This window comes from Xiphias gladius, chromosome 9, assembly GCF_016859285.1.
Source record: "Xiphias gladius isolate SHS-SW01 ecotype Sanya breed wild chromosome 9, ASM1685928v1, whole genome shotgun sequence".
Taxonomy (NCBI): Eukaryota; Metazoa; Chordata; class Actinopteri; order Istiophoriformes; family Xiphiidae; genus Xiphias; species Xiphias gladius.
The window spans coordinates 1536072-1548837 of record NC_053408.1 but is presented as its reverse complement, the minus strand read 5'-3'; the positions used below and the strand labels follow the sequence as shown (position 1 = coordinate 1548837).

The following is a 12766-nucleotide window of genomic DNA, read 5'->3' as shown; positions in this document are numbered from 1 at the left end:
AAACTGAATTGAATTGAATTGAATCCGGGAACCCCAGTGTCCCTGATTGAGTCGAGCTGCAGGCTTTTCTCTCTGCCCTCTCCTCCTGTCATCTCTCTGTCTAATAAAGGCCTTACCCAGAAATACTTGGATGCACTGGGCCGATTGGAAGGTGCCCGTTAGTTTCAGAGTCACCAACTGAAGAATTGGACAAGAGTAAGTTCTAATGGGATGGTGATGCTAAAGGTCAGGTGATCCCCTGTTGTTCATCCTGGCTATCCAGTCGGTGCTTGTTGAGATATATACAGATCGACATCCCGTGACACCTTCGCTCACCGTGATGAGCGTCAGCGAGAAACGTGAAAAGCGTAAAAGACACGACTACGCACCGACTCCACAGATTGAGCTCCTCCTTGACGCCTTCAGCGAACCAGAACCTCCCTTTAGAACCAGACCTCCCGCTGATAAAACCAGACTAGCCGACATGTCTCATCGGCGCGTGTCCAAGCGGCAGGCAGGGAAACATCTGCTGCGTTAACGCATCATGTCTCGCCTGTCACTGTGAGAACCAGCTCGCTAACGTTAGCGGACGTGAAGGCATTAACATACTAGACAGCCGAGGGTTTACCTGAGCCACACGTTCAGTCAGGGTACACGTGGTGATGATGCCTCTTCCCGTTTACTTTATCGGTACCGGGGAGGGTCGTTTAATGAGCCGTACCTGTTTTCTCCCAATACTCACAGTTTTATTTATTTTATAATTTTCTTTCTCTTTAAAGTGTTTTAAAGATACTCTGTGTTTTAAAACTCAAAAAGTGAGCTGGTTTTTAGTTTTCTCAGATTTTGACTAGAGGTGTATCTACAGGCTCGTACTTGTTTTCTCTGAACCACATCATCAAAAACAAGAAGCAACACAAACTTCTGAATGGATCAAATTAAAACTAACACGAAAAACAGAACTTCTTTGTGTTCACAGTTTAACTGTAGCGCAGACCAAAAACAATGCCAGAAAAAGAGACACGGTTTTGCTTTGCCAACCTGCACGTAAACCAGTTTCACCCAGAGACAAGATTGTTCCACATGACGTGTTCAGTTCCATCCGAAAGTGCAGCACATTTTAACAGAATTTTAGGAAAATCAGCAAAACATCATTTTAATTCATGCACATAACCGTCCACCACTGTTGATATAATGTATAATGATGTGAATATTAGCAGGCTGGCTAATCGAGATACACAGTTAGTGGAGCTAATTCTGCACTCGCTGCCACGCACGCCATCATTTATTCACCAAGTCTGTCTCCAGTTGGTTTTTATCCACACAACAGCTTCGACAAGCATGGAAACTTTTCTTTATGATGTTAACTTCTGGCATTTCCGTTCCAGTTTTTTTTTAATGAGACAATGTTAAATGTGCATGAAAACAGATGGGGACTCACTTTGAATCAGATTTCCTGATTCACACTTTTAACCATATATACCGTATCTGCTGCGTTTCCATACATAACTGTTGTAAAGCACATCATCCATTCTTTACATAGAAGTTTGTCGATGTCGTTTTAAAATCCACTTGTAATTTTTAGGAGCAAGTATCGAATCTTTTTTTTTTTTTTTTAGATTTCATCTTTACTCGTTTATCTGAAAATCAATATTCTGCCTGTTGTTTGGTTTGACGAAGTTCTGAAACCGCTGCTGCTGGTTCTTTTTTTTTTTTTTAAAAACCCTGGGTTGTTCGAACATCTCAAGGTACCTGGACGTTGATTAAAACTGGTCTCCCACCTCTCGGTGTCCACGGGCTTCAAGTCTCAACAGTCTGAACAAATGTTTCAAAGAAGTGATTCTAAAAACAGCTTCTGATCCGAAATCAGTTTAGGCTGACATTTCAACAGTTGCTTTCAATCAGATGGTAACTTGTTGCATTTGGATGCAACTGATGAGTGACTGAGGCTGATTTTTCCCTTTTTTTTGCGTAAACACCACGAGAAGATGAAATGTGTTGGAAACTGTATCCAGATACTTGGACAAGGTCACTGAAAAAGACAACAGCTCCTCACTCATTTCTCCTCGTCCCGTCCTCCAGGTCTTTCCAGGACCTGGCGCGGCAGATCGATGTGGATTACGGCACAGTGAGGGACTCGGCGGTGTACGACTACTTCAGGAACAAAGGCACCAACCCGCTGGAGCAGGACAGCACCTACGCGGAGCTGTGGAGGACAATCAGCAAGAACAACGGCATGGACTACTCTGTGTCCAGCCCATCTGAGGGCATACGCAAGGTACTAAAGAGAGAGAGAGTGTGTGTGTGTGTGTGTGTGTGTGTGTGTGTGTGTGTGTGTGTGTGTGTGTGTGTGTGTGTGTGTCCATACATGTGTCTCTGAAGTAAACTTTGGATTACCTGCCAAAGGGTTTTACAGAAACTACGGAGACTAAAATCACTGGGGTCGGATATATGCTAATTATAATATATTGTTTTCACATCGTATGAAGCAAATCACAGTGAGAATAGTTTCCCTCAGTGTCTGAGTGACAGATGTTTGTACACCCATGGCTACCAATCAAACAGGGACTGATAATAGCTCATTTGGCTCCATTTTCATGGGGACAAATTGTCAAAATGTAAACAAATGTAGGAAGGGCAAAAAAAAAAAATGGGGCTCAGCCCACAAAGTAACCCACCGACTCAGTGACAACATCACACATCTTGTTTAAATCCCCCAAAGCCATACGAGAACTTTAGATCAGAAACTCGGGAGTTAAAGAAATCAATTGATAAACTTCATACCCTGCTCTGTTAGTCACATGACCCCCACCTGTGGCGGTTTTTGGGAGTCTCCCAAACATGGACATCGTGCAAAGGAAAATGTCTTTGTCTCCTTTCAAAATAGTGTAATGCAGTTGCTTGCAACCGCTACCTCTCGAGAAAAGATTAAAAGTGGGTCAATGTCGGAGAGAATACATTTAGAAATGAACTGAATCCGACAGAGTAGAAAACAGTCTCAGAACCAACTGACTTGAAGATGGACAGCAGTGACAGCTCGGCCTCTACTCAGACCATTTTATCTTTTATTAACTTTGTGACAGAGTGTAACATGACTTCCCATTGGGATGAATAAAGTAATTCATAAATCAGTCGGTCACAATGTGAGAGTAGCTAAACTGTATCTAGGAGACATGTAGTTTAGTTATATGTGGTTTGAGTCCATAGGTGTCATCGGATTCTTTTGTGTGTATGTGACACACGCACACATGTCGTCTGTCCCTGATTCTGCTTAGTACCAGCGATTGGTTGACACACACACACACACACACACACACACACACACACCCCTCCTGTTTTATTCGCAGCAGGCAAACGTACAAAGACACTCCTCTGTTTACCAGTACTTAGTTGCACCAGCAGTTCCACAATACGCCAGTTAGTCAGTCAGTGTCGCGTGCGTGCGTGTTTTAGTTTTTGTTAAAACAGAAGTCGTGTTTCGCTGCTGTACATTATTATGCCCGTAGATCTCCCAAAAAGCCGATGACAAATTAGCGTCGGAGACAAATCAGCTCCGAGCGCATCCATTATTCAGCCATTTGCATGATAAACATCCCCCCAGATTCTCTGACGTCTCCTCCCCGCGGTAGCCCCCAACCCGTTACTCACGCACACGTTTTAATCAGTTTTACTGCTATTGTTGAGTGCTTCTCCAACACAGAGCCGCTCAGCTGCCCCCAGTCCTCCCGCATGCTGGCAGAGAGACACGCACAACATCCAGATTTACTCAGGCTGCACTGAGAGGACAGCTTCATTGTTTAGGGCTCGTTTTTCCAACTCAAATCACTACAAGGTTTCAGCGTGCGTGGCGTCAACTAGCCCTCAGAGCGCCCTTCATCATTACCTAAACATTGCCTCAGCTGTTACATCTACTGCCCTGAGGCTGAACGTCTTTGTAGTGGCAGCGTCCCCTGCTCTGACTCCAGAGACTGCTGGGGTGGGATGCAGCGAATGAGGGAGCTGCAGGTCCAAAGAGTGAGAGTGAACTGGGCGCACACGGCAAAAAAAAAACAAAACAACGAAAAACCAAACGAAACGAGGGAGTCGATATGGGACGATTCCGCAAAAGCCCGGCTTACATTCGCTGCGGTGTCAATAAAATCCTCACTTTTTGCAATATAAGAAAATGGCAGCTGTGAAATGTTTAGTAACGGTAACGTCAGCTGCAGGTCTGTGAAGCCCCCGGTGAGCTCGACCGCCACCGCGACCTCCACTTACTTTCGTAGGTCCGTCCATCATTTCTATCCGTCTACCACGACGTTGCATTCACCGAGGTGATAGCTGTGATCTGGAAACGCGGCGACGTCGCTGAACAGACGTCAGAGAGAAACACGAGCAGACGGACGATCAGACTAATGCCCAACTCATTTCTACAAGGGGTGTCCTGAACAAGTGTTACTGGCCCCGGTCCTTTAGCCCCGGGTCCGACCCAATAACTATGTTTCGCTACATGTTGAATAAGTGTGTATCCGACACCTTGAAATAACAGCTGTAGATATTAAATCTGACACATCTTGTTTTCATGAGCTACTTGATCCAAACACTGAAAGTCCTGGTTCAAAACTCTTGAGCCTCCAAGCTTAAATTGTTGATCTGACATGAATGAAAGCTTCACTTAGAGAACAGGACCCCTGAAACTGACGCATCGCTCTGTTAGGAGGAAAGGCTCATGACAAACTGTCCATTGTAACGATCCACAGTTTACAGACTCCCTTCCCTTCCTATGAAACCAGCACTTCCTGGTCCGTGTGTTGCTGCTCTTTGGCAGGTCGCTTCGCCACGAGAGGTGACTTTCTTACTTGAATCGTGCTCATTATTTGCAGTTTTCATGACATCACCGGGAAACCTCCTCAGATGACTCCTAATCTCATTGCTCGCGTTGTTCTTTACTGTCACGCCAGCTCAGTAAAGAAGAGCGAAGGGCTTGTGGCGGATGCCTCTTTTTACAGTATGCATGCTGCACTCTGCAGCAACCTTTCTACCTGTCAGTGTGACACCGACTGTGGATCTGCAGTCTCTGTGCGTCTCCCTTGTGGCCGCGTGTCCTTTTTTGTCCTCCTTTGATTCAAAGGAACCTTTTTCCTGCCGAACGCCGCAGCCCAGCGTGTCGTCACGTAGCTTTGCATCTTCGTACGGTTCTGCACAGCGTTGTCTCCCAGAGTTACCTGGAGAAAGACAGAAAAAAAACACACTCTCCTTAGATGATGAGGCGTAAACACGAGGCGCCTGCAGAAGCTAACAGCAGCAGCTACACGGGACAGAGCAGCAATGAGACGTGATGTGGTAATTAGGCTGTAGCATGAAAGGATCCAAAGACTGAAGTTTCTCTGTTAGCGTACAGTGGCGGAGGAGAGAGAGGGGCGTACAAACACTTTATATTCACGCACACACACACACACACACAATTAGCAGTGACAGTGAAGGCAGATGCTCCTGCAGCAGCTCTGCTGACACAGTGAAAACACCCACGTCCTCATCCACTTACACTCGTTTCTATGCGCGTTAACGCCCCCCTCCTCCTCCTCCTCCTCGGCCAATCACCTCCTCACCCAGCCGAGAGGATTACCCACCTGCTTTGCATAAGAGTTGCATTCGCAAACACTGCAGTTTTGTTTTCAAAAAAAATGCCAATGACATAAGCTTGTATAAGGTTACTGCAGGAGGGAAAGGTGTTAACAGAATGTCTGATACAAAACCACGGAGCTTTTATTGTGATCTTCTGTTATTTATATCTGATAATGAGGTTAAAAGGGAAGTTAGGGGTCAATGCCTCATGCCAAAGCATTTATTACCTCAGCTAGCTGGAAGTGCTCTTCCCTCAATGAGTCTTTAAAAATATGCAAAACTGAACAGGAAAGTTCACACAAAACACGAACACTGATGCAGTTAAACGACAATATTTCTAGCATTTTAATCAAAAATCAGTTTAACCTTCCTGGATTATGGGCCAGGCCAGCGATTCATTTTGCCGCAGATCCAGAATTTCTTCAAAGAATTTCTTGACATTGCAAGATAAAGCATTTTCGAACATTTTCTGTGGTTTTCTTAATAACTGCAGGTCATGAGAAATTACTACTTTTTTTTTCACGAGAGACGTTTTGAATGAGTTAAGAAAATAGCAGACAGTTTCTGTGACTGACTAATCAATCGATCCAAGAATCGTTTCAGCTTTACGTAACTTTACATCTCCGTAGAAGGCCGTTGCTTCCCAGCCACAGGTGAACAGGCTGTTTTGGTTTGTTCCCCGTCAGCAGAGCTTCCTCTCTGACTTTTACGCTCAGCGAGACTGACAAATGATAAACAAACACCAACTTGTAAACAAACCGCGAACGATGCCCTCATCTGTGTGTGTTTTGTATTCCCTCCCTTGTGTCTGCAGGCGAAGAAGAGTCCCTACGCCTTTCTGTGGGACATGGCGGTGCTGGAGTACGCAGCCCTGACGGACGACGACTGCACCATCACTGTGTCAGGAAACAGCATGAGCAGTAAAGGCTACGGCATCGCCATGCAGCACGGCAGCCCCTACAGGGACCTCTTCTCGCAGAAGTAAGTGACTCCGCTTTCAGCAAGCAGGGCGGCAGAGGTGAAGAGCAGGCGCCTCTCTTTTTATTCCGAGTGTAACATCTTTAAAAGTGCTGCAGCTTGTAGGAGGTGTGAAGAATCCAAGAGTCGTCATCAGTATGTTTCAAAGACGATACAGAGCTGCTCTTAATATCTCCACCGTAACCAAGCGCTTGTCAGTTAGCTTGATGTTCACATCCAGTCAGAACTCCTCACTGAAGCATGAGTTTAAGGTGAATTATCAAAGGTACCCTGTGGTGTTTTTGGCCACTGGTGGCGCTGTGGAGCAAGCTCTTATTTACGTCCTTGGTTCCATTTTGTTCCCGCTGCCATTTTCACGCAGTCCAGTTGATCTGCAGTTGGTGGATGTGACGTGCCAAGAAACGTGGCGATGCACCAACAAAGACAAGGAGGAACGGGAACAGAAACTGGTAGAGATGGATGTAAAATCTTTTCAAAAGTCGGCTGAGCAAATATTTCACGAGGAAGAAAAGTCAGTCAACGTGTTTGTCGGAGCTCAAGGTTAAACACAGCGGATGTAGGTGAGAGACACTGAACATAAACAGAAACCTGACAAGAAATCTCCAGAGGTCACCTGCAATACAGGCAAAGCCCACTGAATGTCCTCCAATCATCACCCGACTTTTCACATCACGTATTTGGACAAGCCTCAAGAGTTTTTGTGAAGGATTGACCGATAAATTCTCCTGCAGTGGATATAAAAAGTCTACACACCCCTGTAAGATAAATCATTTCAGAACCGTTTCCACCTTTAATGTGACTTATAACCTATAAAATTCAAGCGAAAAACAAACTGAAACCATTTGGGGGAAAAAAATAAAAACTAAATTGTACAATCTGTCCTCCAGCACATCTCCACCTCCTCAGCCAGGCAACCAGCTCCCGTCACTGTGTCCTGCTACTCACAGACTCAGGACGTGCGCAGCATTAAAAATCAGATCACGGCCTGATGGAAAAAGGCCAATTATTGTCTGACGTCTTTATTAAAATCACAATACTTTGTTTTTCCGCCCCCAGAATTCCGTGACCCGTCATATTGAACCGCATCTGCTGTCACCACCAGAAATCAACCAGGACCGAAGTCCTCCAAACCTGCCACTCGAACACAAAAGTTCTTTTAGTGCGCATTTAAAAATGAGGCGTAGCAGCGATTCTCGCGTTACGTTAAGTTCATGCTTGTACAAAGAGAATCAAACCAGACAGTGTATTTCGTCAGCTCCATCAAAGCTATAAACATGATCGCTGGACTGCGATGTGGCCTGGAGGTCCGGGCAGAGTTTTTACTGTTGGGTCGCTGAGTGTTGTGGCTGTGATGGGCAGTCAGAAGAAGAAAATGCTGAAATGCAGACAAAGTGTGTCTCCCCCTCGGTGTTGCACAAGCTTCTCTCTCTTACCGGCACCTTTTGTTGTGCAACTGGAAAAAAGCCCGATGTGGAGTCGATGACGAAGGTTGGAGGCTTTTGTCGGGAGCGTCATCCTCTTTGTTGACACTAAGTCGTGATTATAGACCTGTAAATTCTCAGATGCGGGGGAAGAGTCTCACAGGAGAAGCTGTCTGAGCCAGTTACGTCAGACCGGTTTTTAAACTTATGTTAACGAGGGACCGGAGGATGAAAAAGTGTCACGCCGTGCCAGTGTTTGAAAGTTGCAGTTGTGTTAGAAAGGTGTTTAGTGTGAGCTGAGAAACACCTCCTGCAGGTAGTTTTTACTCAGCTTTAAATCAATAACCGTGCTCGACGCTAGAGTCAATTAAGCTCACATGAAACGAGCTCGTGTTAAGCAGCGCTGTTGTGAGGCAAATGGGATTATTCACGGTGCGATGTGTAAACACAGGGACGTGTGCTAATTACTTATTTGATTTTGTGAAGCACACGTCTCTACAAAAGCTGGAAATTTTGAGGAAATTCAATTATCTCCTCCAGCCTGAGACGAAGATGAAATCAGCCAGCCGCAGAGCGAAACATCGTCTCCTCTCTCTTCCCAAACACAAATTGATCCCAGTGCGAGTTTAGAAATCGCGTAGATCATTTCGTAAATCTCCACATTATTACATCATCAATTTAAGGTGTTAGGAGTCACGTCGGCTCCCCAAAATGTGAAAACTTTCTCATCTGTCTCGTATTGATCGGCTCCCAGAAAGCAGACAGGAGGCCGGTGGAAAAACTTTGTCTGTTAAACCGATCTGAAGATTTGTTCTAATTGGGAGTAAAAAGTTGAACAAACGTGACGCAGTGTTGCGGATGTACAAGCTTCCGGTTCGCTGATTAAAATACGAATAATCAACATGGACTTCTGCTTTCATGGCAGCACAGTTTTGTCAGCGTGGGTGTTGGATTGATCAGACTCTCAATAGCGGATGAAACTACTCGTCTTCATTCAGGATAAACTGGATCTGGTTTTAGCGCCGCACAGGACCGGTTCACAGGAAGGGGAATCCAAATGGCAGCAGGCTCAAAGGCGCAAAAGGATGAGCAGACACTGTACATTTCAAGCCCGATTTTACACCAAAGTCAGTGGCCCAACGTGGTCATTTAGAATCGGGCGCAGTTTCCAACCCAGGCGGCCGATTGACGTTGAGTCTGGAGGGACGGCTGTCTATGTCTGACCTGCGGTGGTGGACTGTAGTCTGGACCGAGACCGTGCTGTGATAAGACATTAAAGTGAATTTAGCAAGGGACAGTGTTAGGAGGGTTCAGACTTGGTTTTAGGCTTCAGGCTAGAGTCTTAGGGTACGGGGCTAGGGAATGCGTTGTGTCAATGACGGACCCGCACGAATCTGGAAAAACAAGGACCTTACATACGCTTATAAATACACAATACGTATCCTCCTTCTCCTTCCCTTGTGGGGCAGCCACTGATGATGCAGTGATGATTGGGAAAGATGGACAGCATCAGGAGAGGTGAAGGACAAAGACAGACTTTATTAAGCTCTCGTTGTCTCCCACTAATATCAAATTCCAAAAAGAGAAACAGAAACAAAAAGCAGATACAGATATTTACCTCAGCACAGTGAAGGGTCACCGGCCGTCACTGATCTAAGGTCACGGCAAGTCCACGTACTGCAGTAACGTATAGTCACACAAGTACAGTACGAGAGCAGCCCGCAGTCATCGGACGTAAAGGCACCGCCGCATGTCTAGGTCTGTTATACACCTTGGTGACAACAGATAAAGTCAGTATCCCACATTTGAAAAACCACTGAGCTGAAGGGAAATCAGATTTTTATTTCTCCTACATTCTATTGCAGGATTAGTGTGAATGTGTTTGGGTGGAGGCGGAAATCTCAAAATCTGGTCAAGTGCAACCAAAACTGTTTGCATGAAGAGATATCACTAGAGGTAAATGAGAAGTTCCTTTTTTTTTTTTGCAACTGCAAATTTTCATTTCACGCCGGCACAGTTTTGTGACGGTCGATGTTAGATTCACAGGATTTTCATTTGAAGATGAAGCTGGAAGCGGCTGATTTGTTCACAGGCTGGGGAATCCAAGCGGCGGCGAACTGCATGAACGTAATACTCGGAAACTCTGCGTAGGGCTCCTCACAGACCTGGAGGTGACACGGGGAAGAACTCTTTCCACCGCCATATTAAAGGAGTTCATTTGGGCCAGCTCGCTTCTCTGTGTTGCATGGCTCAGCGGGAGTCTCTGCACCTGGCCCCCCAGGTGTAAATGGCTGTGTGATTGGGTGTGCGGAATGAAAAGCAGCGGGGCCGAGAATCCCGAGGAGCCTGAAAGCCTCTGGACTAAGTCTGTGAAGTTGTGAGAAGGGCGGCTTTTATACAGCAGTTCGCGGCTGGGGCCCAGAGAAAATGTTTGCCGTCTGCCGCGCGCGGTCACCAACTCCTCCTGCCGTCCACCTTTCTCGTGTCAAACACAAACACCAAGGATGACTGGGAGGTTTGAGCCCGACAACGCCAGCATCCATACAGATGTTAACAGAAAGCGTTGGCTGCCGCACCGCTGAGCTGCGGGTCCTTTAGTACCAGAGCAGCAGATAAGCCGTGCTGAGGGGAATGGGCCCTCTCAGGTGTGTTTGTGTGCCCCGTGGCTGCGTGGGAGGGACGCTCGGGGCCCGAGGGCAACATCCAAAATGTCATTTACATCTCCAGCCGTGCATTTCTCCGACTCTCCGTCCTCTTCATCATCCTGCCCTCGTCCTCTCTCTCTCCAGCCCTGTGTGCCGCTCTCTCCCGTTTTCTCAGACCCGCTCTCTAAAGCTTTGAGCCCGTTCCCTTGGTGAGTGACGAGGGACCAGATCGGATCACCTGAGGGGAGGCGGAGGCTGCCGCAGCAGAGGCGTGGGAGCGCAGAGCGGCTCAAACACACTGCAGTCTGACGAAATGTCTGGACGTGAAACGACACCGTGACTGTCTTTCAGGTGTAAAGGTATATGAGGCTGTTCACATCCATAACAGGTGAACAGTGCAGCGCCTTTTTACCAGTAGCGGGGGTCTGGATAAACAGGGCTACACACTGTACACAGTTCCTCTGATGCGGATGTAGACACCCGTGAGCTAGACGACGGGTTCTGTCATAATTCGGCACTCGAGGCAGGACCATCCTTCTCCATGAGGTGTTTTCAATCTCGTGTTTAGGCCCTTTCTTCCGTATTTGCCCTGTTTATGCACGGCATGCATTACGTGTGCATCCCTACATAGAGGGTAGATATATACAAATGTACATAAGTAGTCACAGCGTATTAGGTGAAATAGTTTCATCACCATTTAACATTTGTACATTTCATGTCATAACGTGAAGACCAGGATGCCAAGGTTCTTCTTTTGGTTCTCATGGTGCGGAGCATGCAGGTAGCGGAAGACGAGATCTATGTTTGAGCCACATCAGGTTCAAAACTTTCGCAGCAAATGGCCTTCCAGTCCACCTACCTGCTGGACATCTGGTCTGACAGGGTTTGCTGCTGTGTCATTTTTGTGCCATTCCGAAAAAGAAACTGAACCCGACTCTCCGGCTTTTCATCCCGTTCCTTGACTTTTCAGCTCTCGTAACCTCCCGCAGCTCTTTAAGTTTCCTCTCTAGTCTCACATTGCAGCGACTGGCGGGTTTGGCTGTTGTTTCCCTGTGGGACCGTTTCTCAATCGTGGCCTCCCCCTTTTCCTTCTCTTCCCTCCCCTCACCCCACACTTCCTCTTTCATTAAGCAGTCCTGTGTTTATTTAGGGATTAATTTGTGCTAGTGAATGGAGACAAAACCGGTAGTGATTAATGAAGTTTTTGCGCGGCGCTGGGCCCGGTTCAGCGGGCGTCCAACAGCCCGAGGTGTTCTCGCAGCACAGCACCCAGGGACGACCAGAAATAATGTGACGAGTGTTAAATTGAGGGCACAGCAATTGTTCAGCTCGGAAAACCATTATCCCCACATTTCCAACCATCATTTTAATACCTAGTCCCATAACGGCTGTATTACCTCCATCCCCGGGCTTCCATTTGATAATCCTGCCATTAATAACCTTTGCAGACTTTGTTGCTTCTGCTGCTCATTTGCACTGTAAAACTATTTTGTCTTCGCCGTGTTTCGGGGGGGACTGATGGAAACTGTGTTGCACTGACCTTCAACATGTTCATGCTGAGTTGAGCAGATTAAATACAGCAAATTGCTCTGATTTCACCGCAGCTAAAAGCAGATTGTACTTCAGTGGCTGTGGCAGAGTTTGGTTAATTAACGCCACGCCACGAGAGCGCCGGGCCAGCTGACACTAACCGATTATGAATCCATGTGTAGGAAGTGTAACCGTGCTGGGGTCGCACGTGAAACGGTGCGAGCCGTTTCCTGCGTCCACGTGACTGATGAGTTTTAATTTGTGTTCTGTTGCTGCCAGGCGTGTTTTTCTAGACAACGGACGGACGGAGGCTTCCCACTTCTGATGAGGAATCACATCTGTCCAGATGCCCTCCTGTTTCCTGTTCATTCCCATATCTCCTGTCCCTTCCACGTAGCCTCACTCATAGCTCGGACCGGAGGACGCACGGTTTTTCTAGAGCTGCGGTTTAGCCAGCTTTCCTCTACACAGCAATCCGAGGAACTTTGATAAAGGCACACTTATCAACTGTTTGAGTGCCGGACTTCATTATTCTTTGTATAATCATTCGAGCCAATATTTTCCTATCAATGATCTTTAATTTCATCCTCAACTGTGAAGTAGCCTCCGTTG

The 12766-nt window shown here is 46.6% G+C and overlaps 1 protein-coding gene across 1 annotated transcript in view; it reads left to right on the top strand.

Moving 5' to 3' along the window:
• Positions 1–12766, top strand: part of grid1b (glutamate receptor, ionotropic, delta 1b) — a 490341-nt gene that overhangs the window by 464942 nt on the left and 12633 nt on the right. The window contains exons 14-15 of the mRNA XM_040135538.1: positions 2059–2254; positions 6395–6561. Coding sequence (XP_039991472.1) covers positions 2059–2254; positions 6395–6561 — 363 coding nt within the window. The remainder of the gene's footprint in view (positions 1–2058; positions 2255–6394; positions 6562–12766) is intronic.